Raw genomic sequence first — 18,365 nt, 5'->3', positions numbered from 1 at the left:
ACTCTTCTTGCTGCTCTGCCCTGACTGCAGGCCAGAGCCCCCTACTCTGTTTGATGCCCCTCTGCCTGAGGGTCTGGGCCCCTAGACTCTGTATTGCTCTACCGAGACTGAGAGCCAGAGCCAGAGCCATAGACCATTTAGTGCCATACCCTGACTGAGGGCTGGGGCTCTCACACTATTTACTGCTTGTTTGCCCTGTCCCTACCTGGGGGTCAGAGCTCACAGACTGCTCATTGTCCTGCCCTGCCTGAGGGCCAGAAGTCTCTAGACTGTTTGCTGCTCTGCCCTACCTAAGGGCCCAAGCCTAAACCTTTGCTGCTCTGCCCTGCCTAAAGGCCTGAGCTCTAGACTGTTTATTGCTGCCGAGCATACAGATGGCTTATAGCCTGCCTGGCCTGAAAGCCGGATCTCCTTAAACTGAGGGCTTGTCTACACTGGCAAGTTTTGTCGCCAAAACTGCATTTTGGCGACAAAACAGCAAGAGCGTGCACACTACAATGGGACTTTTGTTGCGAAAAATGCCCAGTTTTGGTGACAAAAAACTTCCACCCCTAAGAGAGACTTTTGTCTTTTCCCCTCCCTTTATTGTCGACAAAGAGCCAGTGTAGACATTGCTGATTGTTTTGTCCACAGAACTGGCTCCCGCCAGTATCCCACAATGCCTGCCCTGATTGCTCTGCTCAGTGTTTTTATCTCTGCTGCCCTGCAGACATGTGCCCCTCACCTTTCAAAGCTCCAGGAAGTAGCTGTGTGCTGCTCCATTTGGGGAACAAACAGAGAGCAAATCATTGGAATGCTCCTGTTCTGCCCTGCACTAGGAACACAGCAGCAGGCAGACTGCTGCTGCAGGGAGAGGGGGACAAACTGCTGTGCTGCTTTGCCATTCCTCAGCACAGAGAGCTCACAGAGCTACTCATGATGCTGCTCTTGGCAGCTGAGAGGGCTGTGGGAGAACTGGGAGAGAATCCCAAGATGTGCAGCGATCAGCTCTTCCTTCCCACAACACTGCACTGTGGAATACATACTCACGGTGCATTGTTCACCCTGTCAATGATGGTGTCCCCAGTGTGGACATGATCTGTCGACAGAGGGAGCAAGTGTGAACACCTTTTGGCGATTTTTGTTTTGTCGACTTTTGTGTGTCGACATAAGTTTTGTCAACAAAACTTGATAGTGTAGACAAGCCCTGAGTCCACTCCACACTGGAATTCTAATTCCCTGACTGTAGGCAACGCCTATTAATGTAGTGAGGTGGAGTGGCCTCCCACTGACCCAGAGGGGAAGGGCCCACTGCTAACCCACTACACACCTATTGATTTCACTGGGCATTGATTTTACTGCTACTCTGATCAGGGCCAATACAATTCTGTGACAGTCTAAGATTCTGAGGCTAAATAAGATTGTGAAGGCCGTAGATACAATAGTAATGGGTCCCTATAAGTACCTAAGGGTATGTCTACACTACACTACCCGGATCAGCGGGTAGTGATCGATCTATCAGGGCGCGATAAAATCGATCCCCGATCGCTCTGCCGTCGACTCCGGAACTCCACCATGGTGAGAGGCGGAAGCGGAGTCGACGGGGGAGTGGCAGCGGTCAACTCACTGCCGTCCTCACGACGGTAAATCGACCTAAGATACGCCAACTTCAGTATAGCGTAGCTGAAGTTGCGTATCTTAGGTCGACCCCCCCCCCCCCCCCAGTGTAGACCTAGCCTCAGACAGATAAGCTATGCTAAGGCCTGATCTACACTACAGTGTTAGGTGGATGTAAGGCACCCAATGTCAGTATACGTGCTACAGGCTTGCTCCCGCTGATATAAGTGCCCTACTACACCGACATAACAACTCCACCTCCACAAGAGGCACAGGGCTTAAGTTGGTGTAGTTAGGGTGATGCAGTGTCCCTGTAGACACTGTGTTACTTATATCTATTGGCTGTCATTCTTGGCTGGAGCTGTGAAATTGACAAGAACCCCGGCTCTCGGCTCTCCAGCTGGGCTGCTGCCTGGTCTCAGCTCCAACCTGGGCTGCCACCCAGGCTCCTGGCTCCAATCCGGGCTGCCTCCTGGACTCTCGGCTCTCCAACAGGAGCAGCATGGCAGCCGACTGGACTCTAGGCGCAGATCTCCCCGCCAGGAGCTTGGCTGCCCCCCGGGCTCTCTGCTCCCTGCCGGGAACAAGGCAGCTGCACCAGGCTTCTCAGCTCCCCACTGGGAGCATGGCTGCACCCGGTAAGGAGTTTTGCACCCAGAGTCCAGTCAACTGCCATGCGCCCGGTGTGGAGCAGGGAGCTGAGAGCCCAGGAGGACAGCTGGGCTCTCGGCAGGGAGTGGGGACCCAGGCTGCCGGCGGGGAGCTGCGCACGTTGCTGAGAGCCCTGGATTCCGCCCGCCATTACACTCAATGTAATTTTGACTATACGCGGTTTTCACTTTACGCGCTGACCACGGAACGTAACCCAAGTGTAAGACGAGACAGACCTGTACAAAGATAATGAAAATACGTTGGGATAGAGTTCAATTCATTTTAACTGATCTTGTATATATGCTAAATCTTCCCTAGTACTCCAGCATTTTTAGTGTTCTGTAGTGTTTTGGTTCTAGGCTAAACGCATGAGCTACTCCCTCAAAAGCAGGATGGGAATTGATTAACCTAGTTCAAAACTGGGCAGTTTTAAATCACTGGAGAGGAATATAGGAACAACACTGTTAAATGAAAACTTACAACTAGAAATCTAGTCAATTTAAAAATAAGACTTAAGAGTAGCTTCAAGTATTACACTAGCCTATGAATTTCTCTGCCACTTCTTGAAGTTTTTACAGTCACATTTACCTATTTTAAAAATGTCTTCTCTCTTCATGTTGAATACTCAGACAGACAAAATGGCCTAGAACGGAGTAAATGGTGAAAATGACTGTACACAAAGTACTGCCAAACACGTACAGCAAACAACTTGGGAAAATAAAAAAAAAAATAAAAAAAGATGTTTTCCACTAATCTTTTCAAGGTATAATTTTAGGAATTTGTTTTAACAATAGCAGCTAAAATATTGTGAGACAGAAACTTTATTTTTTTAACTAGATGATGGCTCTAAGTGCTATAAAAAGTCACTCTTAAGCCCACTTATTAATAACTAAAATTCCTTCTCTCACAACTATCTTTAAAATACATTTGCCAAATAATTTAATTCACAAGTCTTTTGTATTTTAGGCCTGGCTTAGATTACGACTCATTTATTTTGTAGTAACTTTAGTAGAAAATCACAAATTACAGCTAAATCTTATTTAGGTTTTTTTTTATTTTGTTATACCAAATGTCACTTGGCATGACACAGACACATGACTAGGAGGGGAATAAGCAAAAAGAGGATCGGGGCACAGAGTATAATGAAAACAAAGTTAAGGGGAAGGTGGTATAGTGGATTATTTATGCATAAACATTTGGAGACTTCAAATACCATTTCAGGACAGAGATGAAAACAAGTATGGAGATGGGAGAACTTTTATAAATTATTATTTTAAATTATTAGCCTTCTCCTATTTTCCATGGCAATAGGGTGATGGTAAGAAAAGGTTCAGGTGCACTGGCACAGATGAATAGAGAAATTTGCATATCAATTGACAACACTATGGCTAGCTCAAGAAAATGCTGTTAGTCCCTTCTCTTCCTAAGCACTTAAATTCCCCCATAAAACTTATTTTATAAGGTGCTAAACAGGAACATTGAACAAAAAGGTATCAAATTAAAATGGAACATGTTTGGTATATACTAGTTAAAACTGCTTCAGTTTCAAGTGTAGGGAAGATTATTTTACCTCTGATTCCTGCATATAACTTCTATATGTGGGAATCCCTTATGTACGATAGGGAGAATGTACAAATAATGCTACTGTAGACACAAACTTCAGTATTAGACATATATCTTCCAACACCCATTTTATAACTAAAAATACATTTTCTTGTAAGAAATGCAAATACAAAGAACCTCTTGACATTAATTTTTGCTCTATCATAAAGCAGCAATGGAATACAAACTACTGCAAAATACATTTTGTGTGTTATCAGTCCTGACCTCCAAACTAATACTGCCTTTGACTCTGGTCCCACAGAAAAACATAAAACTTACATCAAAATCTTATTTTTTCTGCACTAGGAGCAAGAGAAAATTAAACTCTGGTGGCTCTTTCCTGTTACTGCTGAACACACGACTCCTATTGACTTCCGTGGGACTGAGCACATGCAACAGCAATACAACAAAGCTCTGGGATCCACTGGAGACTGCAAGTCCTATAAGTCACAAGGGCCTGATTGATTACATGAAATGTGTGAAAAGTTACTGACATTAACATGCCTACAACTTTAGGTTGAATTCCTGACTCATTAAAGCCAATGGTAATACTCCCATTGACTTCAGTGGGGCCAGGATTTCACCCATGATGTACAACCATTTCCAGGAGACCTTGGACAACAGAAAAATTCAGAAGCAAATGTTTCAGATTTGAACAGTTCACAAAAAAAAATAACATCCACCTGCTTCAATATAGCATTCTGACTTAGTATTAGAGCAGTCATGACTTAATGAATCCTGATGTCCACAACAGTTGATAGTCTTAGGGCAGGTCTTCACTACAGGGGGGGGTCGATTTAAGATACCCAAATTCAGCTACGCGAATAGCGTAGCTGAATTCGACGTATCGGAGCCGACTTACCCCGCTGTGAGGACGGCGGCAAAATCGACCTCCGCGGCTCCCCGTCGACGGCGCTTACTCCCACCTCCGCTGGTGGAGTAAGAGCGTCGATTCGGGGATCGATTGTCGCGTCCCGACGAGACGCGATAATTCGATCCCTGAGAGATCGATTTCTACCCGCCGATTCAGGCGGGTAGTGTAGACCTAGCCTAAGTAGGGTTATTACTGAGAAACAGGTTTCTTGACAATTGGATGACTGGCTCGGCTCTTTGTAAAGACCTGATTAGACTGCTGTTGTAGGAATACAGATGTCTCAATATCACTAAATAAAATAAGGAGTCACATGACCTAAACAGTCACTGAAAATAGTAGGCATTGAAACTGAAAGTTCTTCAGTGGGCAAAAAAATGTTAATGATAGGAAAAATAAAGAAGAAAGTAAAGTAATAAAGGCTTTACTCAAGTCTTTGGGGATGGCTGTTTAGTAGGGCTGTATAAATAGACTGACACATATAAGTAGTTTCAGATAATACAAATTTGTATGAAGGCAAAGTTTTGGGTAAAAATCCTGGCCTTACTGAAGTCATAAGAACAGCCATACCGGTCAGATCAATAGACCATCTAGGCCAGAATCCTGTCTCTGGTCAGTGCCAGATGCTTCAGAGGGAATGAACACAATGGGGCAATTTTGAATGATCCATCCCCTGCCATGCAGTTCCAGCTTCTGGCAGTTGGAGGTTTAGGGACACCCAGAGCATGGAGTTGCGTCCCTGACAATCTTTGCTAATAGCCATTGATGGACCTATCTTCCATGAAGTTGTCTAATTCTTTTTTGAACCCAGTTATACTTTTGGCCTTCACAACATCCCATGGCAATGAGTTCCACAGGTTGACTGCACTGTTTGAAGAAGTACTTCCTTATGTTTTTTTTTTTTTTTAAACTTGCCGCCTATTAATTTCCTCAGGTGACCCCTAGTTCTTGTGATAGGTGAAGTGGTAAATAACACTTCCCTATTCACTTTCTCCACACCATTCATGATTTTATAGACCTCTATCTTATCCCTGCTTAGTCATCTATTTTGTAAGAGTCCCAATCTCTACTCAGAGCTGTTCCACACCTGTAATCATTTTTGTTGTAATTCTCTGCACCTTTTCCAATTCTAATATATCTTTTTTGAGATGAGGCGACCAGAATTGCACACAATATTCAAGGTGTTGGATTTATATAGTGGCATTATGATATTTTCTGTCTTATCATCAAGCCCTTTCCTAATGGCTCCTAACGTTGTTAGCTTTTTTGACTGCTCCTGCACATTGAGCAGATGTTTTCAGAGAACTATCCACCATGACTCCAAGATTTCTTTCATGAGTGGTAATAACTAATTTAGATCCCATCATTTTGTATGTACAGTTGGGACTATATTTACTTTGCATTTATCAACACCGAATTTTATCTGCCATTTTGTCACCCAGTTTAGCAAGATCCCTTTTTAACGTCGCAGTCAGTTTTGGACTTCAATATTGTGAATAATTTTGTATTGTCCTCAAATTTTGCCACCTCACTGTTCACCTTTTTTTCCAGATCATTTATGAATAGACTGAACAGCACAAGTCCCAGTACAGATCCTTGGGGGACCCCACTACTTACCTCTCTCCATTGTGAAAACTGACCATTTATTCCTACCCCTTGTTTCCTATCTTTTTACCAGTTACTGAGCCATGAGAGGACCTTCCCTCTTATCACATGATTGCTAAATTTGTTTCAGAGAGTTTGATGAGGGACTTTGTCTCAAAGACTTTCTGAATATCCAAGTATACTAAATTGACTGGATCACCCTGGTCCATCTTTGCTGACTGGCCAAAGAATTCTAATAGATTGGTGAGGCATGATTTCCCTTTACAAAAGAGCTACTGACTCTTCCCCAACACACTGTGTTTATCAATGTGTTTGATAATTTTGTTCTTTACTATAGTTTAAACAATTTGCCTGGCATGGAAGTTAGGCCTGTAATTGCCAGGATCACCTCTGGGGACTTTTTTAAAATAGGCATTACATTAGCGATCCTCCAGTCATCTGGTACTGAGGCTGATTTAAGAAATAGGTTGCATACCACAGTTAGTAGTTACCCTGGGAGGTTAAAAAGTAGAAAAAATCACTTTAAAAGTATGTTTGTTTACCTTCCACTTGTATATTTGACTGGTCTACTAAAATCGGAAATGCAGCTTCATGGGATGAAATTTCATTCTCATCAAGATCAACACTAGAAGATACTGGAAGCTTTACCTGGATGAAAATATTGCAGAGAAGTAACCATATTATAGAAATTCAGAGAACATCCTAAAAACAATCCATGCACATTTGCAGGCACGCAAGTGCATGCAACACATTTATAGCATTAATGCTCAAACCAGTCCTTAGAATGATCGTTGCAAGGAAATGTCTTAAGTTCATATTTTCCACTTTTTTTCCCTTTAGATTTACATCCATGAAAATCTTAACAGTAATTAACAGTAGATAAAGAATTATGGTATTTTCTTAGCTCACAGCAAGGTAATGGTCCCTCTATTTTGCCCAGTTAAGTCTGTAAAAGCACCTTACCTTTCACTTGTTACATACAGTATCTAAACTCACTGATTATACATAAAACATGTATACAATATATCTCAATCTGTTCAATAAAATTACTATGTGCATATTTAGGGAATCAAGAATATAATTGTATTGTCTGAGCTGTTTTACCTGTCAACTACATACCAACATCCCATACACTTCTCTCTCCCTTTCTTTTTTCTTTTCCTCTGCCCTTTCACTGACTACCCTCTCTCTGCTTCACCTAAGGGTATTTTTTGCTTCCTTTCACAGACATAGCATTTTGCTGCTTCTCATCTACTCTGTTACTTTTCTTTCTGTCTGTTAAATTATTAATATCATTTTGGCACAAAGCTCCAAATTGCACTTTATGTGTGCCCTAGAAGTGTTAAACTGCTCTCTCGCTCTCTCTCATAGGCAGACAATCCAAATCCATAACATGGAAAAATCTACTGGAATTAAAGATACGGGGTCTTTCTGATAACTGCTGTATGATTCAAAATCTCTCAGTCTCTAGGCATGTTGTCACGGATCCCCAGGATCTGGTGAATGCCCAGCTTGTAACCAGTCCCTTGGGAGTGATCCCTTTAGTGTGCCAGGCCCTGAGAACCCACATGGTTCTGCACAGGCAGGCCCCTAACCTCCAAGACTGGGCCTTTAGGCACCAGCAAACCCTGTCTTTCTCCATGGCTCCCTGCAGCAGATCCAACCAAGCCAGACTCCCATGGGAGGCTTGTACTGTACCCCTTCAGCTTCCAGTGAGTATTTCCAGAGACAGCAGGCAGCAAACAGAATCTGAAAGTCCTTAGGTTAGCAAAGACAGGCAAAGGTTAGCCATAGTCCATTCCAGCCAAGTTGTGATGGACTCCATCTCTGTCCCTGTCTCTCTCTCTTTTCTCACCCCAGGTGAGAGCAGCCAACCCTTTATCCCTTGGCTGGTCACCTCCCAGTCATTTGTTATCAGGCAGGACCACACTGAGTTCACAACCCCCACCTGGCAGTGCTTCCTCCTGTTGAGTGTAGATCATTCACTTTCTGGACCCTCTGTTGATCTGGGTTGATTTCAACCAGTTCCTTAACAACCCAGTCATTTCACCCCAACAAGGAAGTGACACATACACCTCATATCTCCTGTGCTGTTCCAGGAACAGTGTTAACCCTTTTGCCCCTCACTGGGTGGGAATGCAAAATACAGAGGGAAACTGAGGCACATATAGAACTCAAACATATTACAAAAAATTTCCACTTCCTCACATAGGCATCTATCTGCTCATCACTGTGATATTGGAGCAATATCTAAGCTTTCAATATTTGTAAAAGTGATATTTCTTGTACTTCTAGTTTAAAAAATAATCTTTATAACATACAGTAAATCGGTAATGGTTGGACACTTGAGTCTTCAACCCGACTGGCTGAAACAATAACCCCAAAGAGATTTTGATTCTGAGAACTATGCATCCCACACACAAACTATTGGATATGGATCTTGCTACAATTACTCATCACCTCAAGATTAGATTATTCTAATGTACTGCCCATGGGGCTACACTTTAAGGTATTTGGAAACAAGTTGGTGTGGCACATAGTTGTCTGTACATTAAGTGGTGCTACAGGCACTGAGAACATTATACTAACAGTCTGAGATCTGTACTGGCTTCCAACTAGTTTCCAGGTAGAATTTGAAGTGTTCTGTCACTTGTAAAACGCTCAATGGTTTGGGCCCAGACTACCAGAGGGACCACCTTGTATCTCCAAGTAATACTGAAGCACACTGTGATCATCTGCAAAGACACTCAATCTAACAGCTCCATGTCTATGATGGCCCTTTGACTCTAACTCGCCTCCCACCTACTCTGACAAAGGCCAGATTATTTGGCCTTCAGGGCCTGCTGCAGACACTCATCTATTTTCCCAGGCTTTTCAGGGAGGAGTGGGTTGAAGTATGCGGTTGGGAATGGTTGAGTGCAAATTATTATTTAGTGGTGGTGGTTGCATTAAGACTTAACTTATTAAATGAGCTAAGTGTGGTATTAAAATGTGCTACATCATTAAGTGACTTTGGGTGACAGAGGTTTTGGTTTTATTTATCCTTTTATTTGTATATGTGCATAGAGCTTGGAAGGATGCTCTTAATATATCTTAGTAAATAATAAGCAAATAGGTATTATGTTCACTCAGTTGGACAAGTTAAAGAAGTGGGATATGCTATTTCTAATCATTATGTAGGTTTTTGATGTGCAATTTTGCCAGTATGCTGTTTTGTAGATTTTTAACTATCTTTGTACATCAATAAAAAGCTGGTAGGTCAACTTTCATGCCAACCAGCCATCACAGTGTCCCTTCCAGGAAATATATTTCAAATAAATGTAAAAATATTGAAAACTACTTTGAAACTGCAATTCTTTTATTTTAAACTTGATTTCACCCTATATTTTGTCATAATAAAACATGAAATATAGAAACAGCTCCACCTTATGGCCACGATTATATCTTATCTTTTTGTAACTGAAGTAAGGCCAGTGAATGTATCCTTTGGTGCAGGAGTCAAGACTTTCTTGAATTAAGAAATATACATAAAATGATGTCAACATTTACATAAAGCAAAGGTGATGGAACTGATTCCTATTTCTGTTATACCATTGTCATTCAGGATTAATTCCACTTACATCAATGGGGACGGACTAGTGTAAAACAGGTCTGAAAGCAGAATCAGGAAATGGGGTCTAATGTGTAAATCAAACAAGTTTTCCAATTAAATTGAAGATTTTTTTTTTACATTTGTTGGTGAATGAGAGACTCCTTCTATAGCAGGTATCTGTAACTTTTCCAGCTGAACATATACATTTTCAATACCTAACGTGTCTGAGCACAAAAGAGCCACTTGGTTGCTAGAGATGACATAGTAATAATATTCAATGCATACATTGTTTTAAATTTATTAGAAATTCAGGCAATTCTAATAGATTAGGAACAAAATGTATTGTTTAGCTTATATTTTGATTAATAAAAGTAGCAGTTTTGTAGTTACGGGTCATTACGCTCCCTGAAATGTCTTTATATGCAAGATAATAAGTTATTTCCTATTATGTCTTGAGAAAATATTGCAAGAAACAATTATTTTTTTCCAAGATGGAATGACTCCAAATCCAATCAGGCAGGGAACAGGTTAACAGCCTGAGGTGGAAGAAATGAAAGAGGGGCCTTCCTCACACCAAAGAAACTGCCAGGGCTTCCAGTTATGAAGGGTGGATCCTCCAGCTGGGGCTCATTAGAACAGGAAGAAATAAATAGAAGGCATTAGTAAATGGACTTATTCCTTTCTAGGAAGAAAAAGAGGTTGAGGAGGCTCCTGGACTGGACCAAAACTCTCATGGAAAATCATCTGTACAGAAAATCTTGATCCCAGGAGAAAGCTGTGCTTTGCTGTAGGGAAAACAGTGAGTAGGAAACTGTTTTGTCCTTTTATTTTGGATCTGGCTAAGGGAAGGCTTGACAGATACCTTTACCCTTGATTAGGGCTGAGAATTCCCAGTTGTGGGTATATGGTGTCCTTAAAAGAGTAGGATGCTTTATTTTTTCTGCTGGTTAATAAAGGCTCTATGAAGCTATTTGATTTAATGTAACTTGGGAACAATCACAGGTCCTTAGTGGGTATTTACTATTTGGGGACCTGAATGGCTAAAACTATGCTACCAACCCTTACTGTCCCTCCAACTATAGGCAGGCCCATAAAAATAAGCATCATCAATGGGGTAGGGGGAGGTGATTGAGGTTGACAAAACACAGAGGCTGAAATGGGCTGGGCAAGGAGACTGACTAGGAGATGGGGAGAGACTCAAAGCCAGATGGCTGGAGAGGAAGGGAGCACTGAGATTGAATGAGGAGCTGAGGGGACTCGGGAGGCTGGGAACAGCTGGACAAAGAGACTGGGCCTAGGAAGCAGTATGGGGGGGTTCAAACAGATCTGATGAGGAGCGAGGGTTGGGGAGAGAACTGAGACTGGCCGGGCAAAGAAACTGGGACAAGGGAGCGAGGTGCAGGACAGAGACTGAGATTTGAATGAGAAGTCCAGAGAGGGGGCAGATTACTGGAGGCCAGAAAGATGGGACAAAACAGATTGGATGAGGAGCTGGGATGAGGGGGAGTCAAGGTGTGTGTGTGTATGTGGGGGGGACTGGGAATGGTGAGGGAGCATCAAAGGGGAATCTGGGAGTGGAAAGGTGATAGGAATGGTTTAGGTAGAAGGGGTCAAGTTTGTAGGGTAAGGCAGGGACAGACAGAAGGGTCCGTGATCACTTGAGCCCACTCCCCTTCAGAGCCTGCAATGGAATCCAAGATTTCAGAGTCTCATCATTCCTATGCTGTCAGCAAACATCTCTGAAATCCAATGGCAAAGTGTATCACGTCCCCCTCTATTACTGGTCCACAGAGAGGATGACCTCTTATTATTGCTATTAGTTACTCTGTTAGTTCAAATGATAGAGGTCTGTGAGGTGGGCTAAATGATGCAACCCTGCTGATGAACCGTGTGGGTGTCAATATGATGCCATTTGGGTATCAATATGATGTGATTTCCGTGTGTGTTTCTTTTTTAAAAACCTAGTTTTTGTATAATTTCTTATGTTGAAAGAATGTGATTGAAATTGCTAAGTTAAGACCTAAAGTTAAGAAATGTCAGAATTAGGGGTTACCAGTGCAACCTTAATTTGGCCTTGTCTGTACACATTATGATACAGTCTTTAACGACATAATCACATAATACTATTTTCTCCACTCGACCCTTGCCTCTTGCAGTCCACAAGCTAGACCTGCTCTGCAGATGAATCAAGATAGTGTCGCTGACTGTAAGATCCCTGCCTCATTTGTTGCACAAGTAGGAAAGGAGGAAGGGGAATGCAGGAAGAATAAGGATGGTCTCGTGGTTAAGGCAGCTGAATGCTGGGCCAGAGAACTCAAGTCTATCCCTGCCTCTGCCATAGAATTCCTGTGTGATGCCAGGCAAGTCATACTAACCAATTTTTTCACAGCTGGTCATTAATTGTGTGTTTCTCATTTTCTGGGTATCTCCCTTGATAGCCTGAAGTTTGGTTTGCAGAAGTGCTGAGTGCTCACAGCGGCAACTGAAGTCAATGGGAGCTGTATTTTGAACATACAAAGTACTATATAATGCTAAGATCTCTGAAAAATTAGGTCCTAGACATTGAAAATTGGGCACCGAAAATTAGTGGATGCTTTTGACCTTAATCTCTTTGTGCCTCAGCCCTTTATCTGTAAAATGGGGATAATATTACTCCTTCACATCACAGGGGTGTTGTGAAGATAAATTAATGTTTGAGAAGCACTTGGATATAGTGATGAGCTCCATAGAAAAGCCCATAAGGAAACTAATAATTCAGCACAAGTTTGAATAGCACAGCAGTTCTCAAACTGTGGATCGGGACCCCAAAGTGGGTCGCAACCCTGTTTTAATGGGGTCGTCAGACTTGCTGGGGCCTGGGGCTGAAGCCAAAAGTCTGAGCCCCACCACCTGGGGCTGAAGCTAAAGCCTGAGAGCCTCAGCCCTGGGTGGCAGGGCTAGGTTACAGCCCCCACCCGCTCAGGGCTGAAGCCCTCAGGGGGGCAGGGCTCGGGCTTTGGCTTCGATCCCCCCCGCCCGGAGTGGAAGGGCTCGGGCTTTGGTCCCCTTCCCGGGGTCGTGTAGTAATTTTTTTTTTTTTGTCAGAAAGGGGTCGCAGTGAAATGAAGTTTGAGAAACCCTGGAATACAATATAGTAAATAGGGCCCAAGCCTACACATTGAACAATGAAAATAAAACAAAACAGTAAATAGCTGCTCATTAAATGATCACTGTTCATTCTGTGCCTCAAATGAGGTAAAGGTCCTGTGGAAAAGAGAGTATGTAATGTAATTAAAAACTGTATCATCATGCGCACAAGGCAGATAAATTCAGATTGCACAGGCTACCTTAATTCTGGCAATTCCCAGCTTCTGAGTGGTTGATTTTGCACCAGTGATGTTCTTTTAATGTAGTTGTTTGTGTGTGTGTGTTTATATGTATACAAATCATTATTCCAATTTCTGGAAGTTATAAAGTGTTTATAATTCACATGACTTGAGCTCTCCACGCCATTCCTCTCCACAGTCTACAGTGTAGGTTTCATACTCAGTGTATTGAACACCTTTATAAGCCAGCAGTGAAACTCTGGGGACAAATTTTCAATAAGAGCTTCTAATCTTACCAGTGCAAACAACTGAGGGTACAAATGACACTGTTTAAATTACTATCTGATTTGTGCCCACAAACATTTGCAGCTGTATATCACGTTAACAGATACCTATAATCTGTCATTTGCGCCTGCAAAATTGCAGGTGTAAAATAAAGTTGGACTGCAGCCTCTGTGGAAAACGTTGCTTCCAAAATGTGGACTGAGGGTTGCATGCTTTCCTCAGCCAATTATGCATCCTCATTAAATGTAAAATAAGGTGCCAAAATACCACATTTGTTTCCTGGCAACTTCTAAATCATTCTGATAAGAGAAACCCCAAAACCATCAGAAAAGTGGGTGACTGTGAATGTTTGAATGAAACTAACTTGGAGAACTCCAATCAGAGGTAAGTGAAGCATGAGGCAAGAATGAAAAATGCAAACTGGAAACAATGTGTATGAATAGTAGAAAAAAGTGTAATAACCCTTTTTCAGACATTCAGATTCTTACATTTTGTATTAAAATGTGCAAAAGAAACTAAGTGACCAACCTTTTTATTTTTATAGGGAACAGCATAAATAGCATAATTGCTGAAGCTTTCCTCTCTTTTCTCTGTACCCTGATAGTTGTGCTCTGGCTCTTTTTCTGTCTCTGAAAGATATGTGTCCATGTCCTCATCTTCACAAGGATTGCCTGACACTTCCAGCGACTGCACAGGAGATCTTTCACTATCATCATGCTTCCAATTGGGCCTGCAAATGGAGAACACTTTAAAATACAAAGTTGTTCTTTTCCAAAGAACAAAGGCTAGTAAAGCTGAAAGGGTCACACTGAACATATATATCAGATGCAACAGCAGATGCCCAAAAAAGACAATTAAATTTCTTTAACAGCAAACACAATGGTCCAGAATTTCAGCTGTTCACACTCTTGTTTATGCTAGTGAAACTGGATACACCTTTACCCCGATATAATGTGACCCGATATAACACGAATTCGGATATAACGTGGTAAAGCAGTGCTCCGGGGGGGTGGGACTGTGCACTCCGGCGGATCAAAGCAAGTTCGCCATAACGCGGTTTCACCTATAACGCGGTAAGATTTTTTGGCTCCCGAGGACAGCGTTATATTGGGGTAGAGGTGTATTTGCATCCCCCGCCTCTGGTAGTTAGACACATGAAACCGTGTATTTTTATGGGACTGCCAGATTGGGGACAGAGAAAGAGAGGTCTACCATTTCTACATATGGAGTAGTCTGTGGAGAATATAGTATGGGTCAAGGGAACTACCTTATGTGCAACTCAGATGATTCCCTAAGAATAATTGTGCAAATGGGAGTGAGTTGGCAAACATTCATATGCACATTTCTACTGGTATGCCTTGCTGCACTATTCAGTCTTTCCCCTCTGGAGTCTGTGGTTATAACACTGCCATACATGAAACGGAAAATGGGGGAAAGGGAATGGGTGGGCACTCTGGACTCAATCTAGGACCTTGAAGGGAAAAGATAAGTTTAAATGAGTAACTTAAGTGCTAGGGATTATTATGAGTACCACCATATCACTTTCAGATTTTATTTCCAATGTGAGGTGCTAAAACAGGAAGTGTACAGTACCCCAGTTTGAGCTCAGTGACTGTGGCATAGGGCTCAATAAAACACTCTTGTTCCAAACAGCTGGTATCACTTTCAGAAAGTGATCGTTGACGAGGCTGGGGAATAGCAACGGTACGCCCAGTTAAAGTTGTCACTAGAATAGCTGCTGCTAGCGCAGATCTAGAAGAAAGGAAAATAAAACAGTGAAATAAAACACACTGTGATGTATTCTCTATGGCTCAAAACTTGTATCTGTACCTTTTGTGAAGTACCTTCACTAATTAGGCAATAGCACAAAGTTTAAGATTTAACAATCATATAATAAAAAAATCTTAAAATATTACGGGAACTGATTTAAACCACCAGCCCACAAAGATAGTTAAGGCATAAACTCAGCTATAACTAGGCACTGCAGAATTCTGTGTAAAATGTGTTCCATATCCCACTTTCCTACATCACATACACAGAAATCTCAGTTACTTTCATGGAGTTGCACATAAGAAACGAAGGGCAGAATCTGCCTCAAGCATTCCACAGTACCCAGTATCATCCCCAGGTGATGTGTTGTAAGGAGTGCCCCAGGTCCTGCCATGTAGTTGGTGGGCCTATATTCCCTACTCTGCTTCTGCTGTTGACTTTGAGGCTGGCAACTAATGCTGTAGGATTGTGAACTGGGATAAGGGAGAGGGAGTGTATTTTGGGGGGATGGAGTTGAAGGGTGAGGAGAGGAAGGATGAGGAAGGTGGAGAGGAAAAACAATGGAATCGGAGTAAAAAAGGTGAAATAAAATCACAAGAAAAGAGAGAACTTGAGGGCCAAAGAGAAGGTAGAATGAACTGGAGTTGACTGAGGACATACTAGACCAGGGGTCGGCAACCTCTGGCATGCGGCTCGCCAGGGTAAGCACCCTGGCGGGCTGGGCCAGTTTGTTCACCTGCCGCATTGGCATGTTCGGCCGATCGCGGCTCACACTGGTCCCAGGCTAACGGGGGCGGCGGGAAGCGGCGCAGGCGAGGGATGTGCTGGCCGCGGCTTCCCGCCGCCTCCATTGGTCTGGGACGGCGAACCACGGCCAGTGGGAGCCGTGATTGGCCGAACCTGCCGATGCGGCAGGTAAACAAACTGGTCCAGCCCGCCAGGGTACTTACACTGGCGAGCCGCGTGCCAGAGGTTGCCGACCCCTGTACTAGACACAGGAAGGAAACAGATGGGGACTGACACAGAAAGAAGACTGAAGAACAACTACCAGGAGTGAAGGAAAATGTAGAGAAAGGAGAGAAAGTGGATTACAGTAGGGGACTAAAAATGGAAAGGAACAGAAAAATAACTTCTTATAACATTTATATGGTACCATGGGTCTGCATTGCTAACTCAAAGGATGTTTTATTCATTTTCTTATTTTCACACCTATTTTAGGAGCACCTGTTGAAGGGGTGATTTTTTTTAATTACATAATTCTTTAATAAACTGTAAAGTTTTCTTCCCTTTAGTGTGGGGATATTAATGCATTCTTCACTTGAGGAGACCAGTACTTCTAAAACTAGTCCTGACAGCACATAAGTATAGTGAAGTAGGAAAGCTCTTTTTTTTTTTTTTTTTAATTGTTTTCCTTCAAACCAGCTTTTTGGTGTTAATTCAGTCATACAACATTTTTTTCTTTTAGATTTTAATTTGGTTTCTAAATTCTGATTTAACTGAGGTTGCATTTTTTTGCAGTTACTTTAACAATAATCTTTTTAAAAATAATCTTATTCCACTCCTTATGACAAATTCCTCTCCCAAATAAAAACCTACTACTTGATCATATACCTCTCATTTCAATCAGTGCTTGCAGTTTAAAGAAAACTTCTAGATATGTCAAATTTTGAAAGCAGTTATAAAAACCCTATGAACTTTTCTCATGACTTCTTTTTTTTTTAAATCTGCCATTTTAAAATATTGTACTATTATACTGAAAACTCCAGTAACAAAATAATCATAGCTGTTTACTAGACAGAAACTACTTTATTTTAGTGATGAAGCAAAGACATATAGTAATAAGTGTTTCGTAATCTGGGCACTCTTGGTAATAATTAATAAACCATAAAAGTGGTTTTACCTGGGTTAGCCAGGTAATAAAAAGATTTTATAATTAAACTTAATTTTTCAATCAATTACTCATCCAAACACAGCACAAATGTAAGCAACTTATTTGAAATTTATGAAGTTGTGACTGCTTCTGCTTGGCATGAACTTGGCCTAAAACAAAACAAAAAAATCAGGCTATTTAATCAATCTGCCTGTGTAAAAGGCAAGGTTCAAGGTTTATTTAACATTAAATGGCCTGATCCTGCGAACATACATATGAGTAGCCCTTATGAACTCAACTCAACTTTTTTCGTGTACACATGTTCACAGGGTCAGGCTGCCTACCTGTCTGCATGTGATGAACTGCAGGACTGGGGCCTTCTTTTGTACTGGTGCTCTTATTTAGAGCATGATAATGCAGTCACTCTGTAAGTAAACTAATGGGAATTTTGCCTGTGTGGAGGCAGCAGCATCACATTCTTAAACTTAAAGCTGCTGGGTCAGGGACCTTTGTCTACATTTAGAATGCTTGATATGCTGCTGGCCTTCATTAAATATTGAATATCCAGATCCTCAGTTTTCATGAAACAGATTTTTTGTATTGCTAGACTAACTACAAGAAAATGGAAACTCAAACAACCGCCACTTAATGTTGCTGTACTCGAATAAAACATTAATTAACTTTTGTCAAAACATAAAACAAATGTCTTTTGGAATTGTCAAGAAATTACAGTGCTTCTCACATCTGTATTTAATCCTTGATTATAGGAATTAAGAGGAATTATGTTTGCCAGAAGCTGGGAATGAGCAACAGGGGATGGATCACCTGATGATTACCTGTTCTGTTCATTCCTTCTGGGGCACCTGGCACTGGCCACCATCAGAAGACAGGATACTGGGATAGATGGACTTTTGGTCTGACCCAGTAGGGCCATTCTTATGTTCTTATAACAAGCTCCACTTAGACAAAAAATAGTCCAAAGTAGACCTTCTGCATGTAACAATTCCTAGTAATTTCAATTGGAGTTACATGTACATAAAGGCTACAGGATATGGCCTTGGCATTATTCTGGTATTAAGAATGCTTGGGGGAAGTGGAGAATAATATAGATCTTAGTAGTACAAACAAATTGTCCTATACAGAAAATATATTCCGCTTGAGAAAAGGGCTACATAAGAGCTACAGTATAGATATGCAATTATTCTAATCATGCAGTTC

General features: G+C 41.9%; 1 protein-coding gene across 1 annotated transcript in view; it reads right to left on the bottom strand.

The window, feature by feature from the left end:
- The window catches only part of CEP89 (centrosomal protein 89), a 119,631-nt gene that overhangs the window by 98,880 nt on the left and 2,386 nt on the right, over window positions 1–18,365 (bottom strand). The window contains exons 3-5 of the mRNA XM_065416474.1: window positions 15,101–15,259; window positions 14,036–14,237; window positions 6,868–6,973 (exon numbers count right to left, since the gene is read on the bottom strand). Of these exons, the coding sequence (XP_065272546.1) occupies window positions 6,868–6,973; window positions 14,036–14,237; window positions 15,101–15,259 (467 nt within the window). The remainder of the gene's footprint in view (window positions 1–6,867; window positions 6,974–14,035; window positions 14,238–15,100; window positions 15,260–18,365) is intronic.

This window comes from Emys orbicularis, chromosome 14 (assembly GCF_028017835.1).
Source record: "Emys orbicularis isolate rEmyOrb1 chromosome 14, rEmyOrb1.hap1, whole genome shotgun sequence".
NCBI classification, from domain to species: Eukaryota; Metazoa; Chordata; order Testudines; family Emydidae; genus Emys; species Emys orbicularis.
Note: the sequence above shows the minus strand (reverse complement) of the source record. Positions and strands in the feature narration are given on the sequence as shown.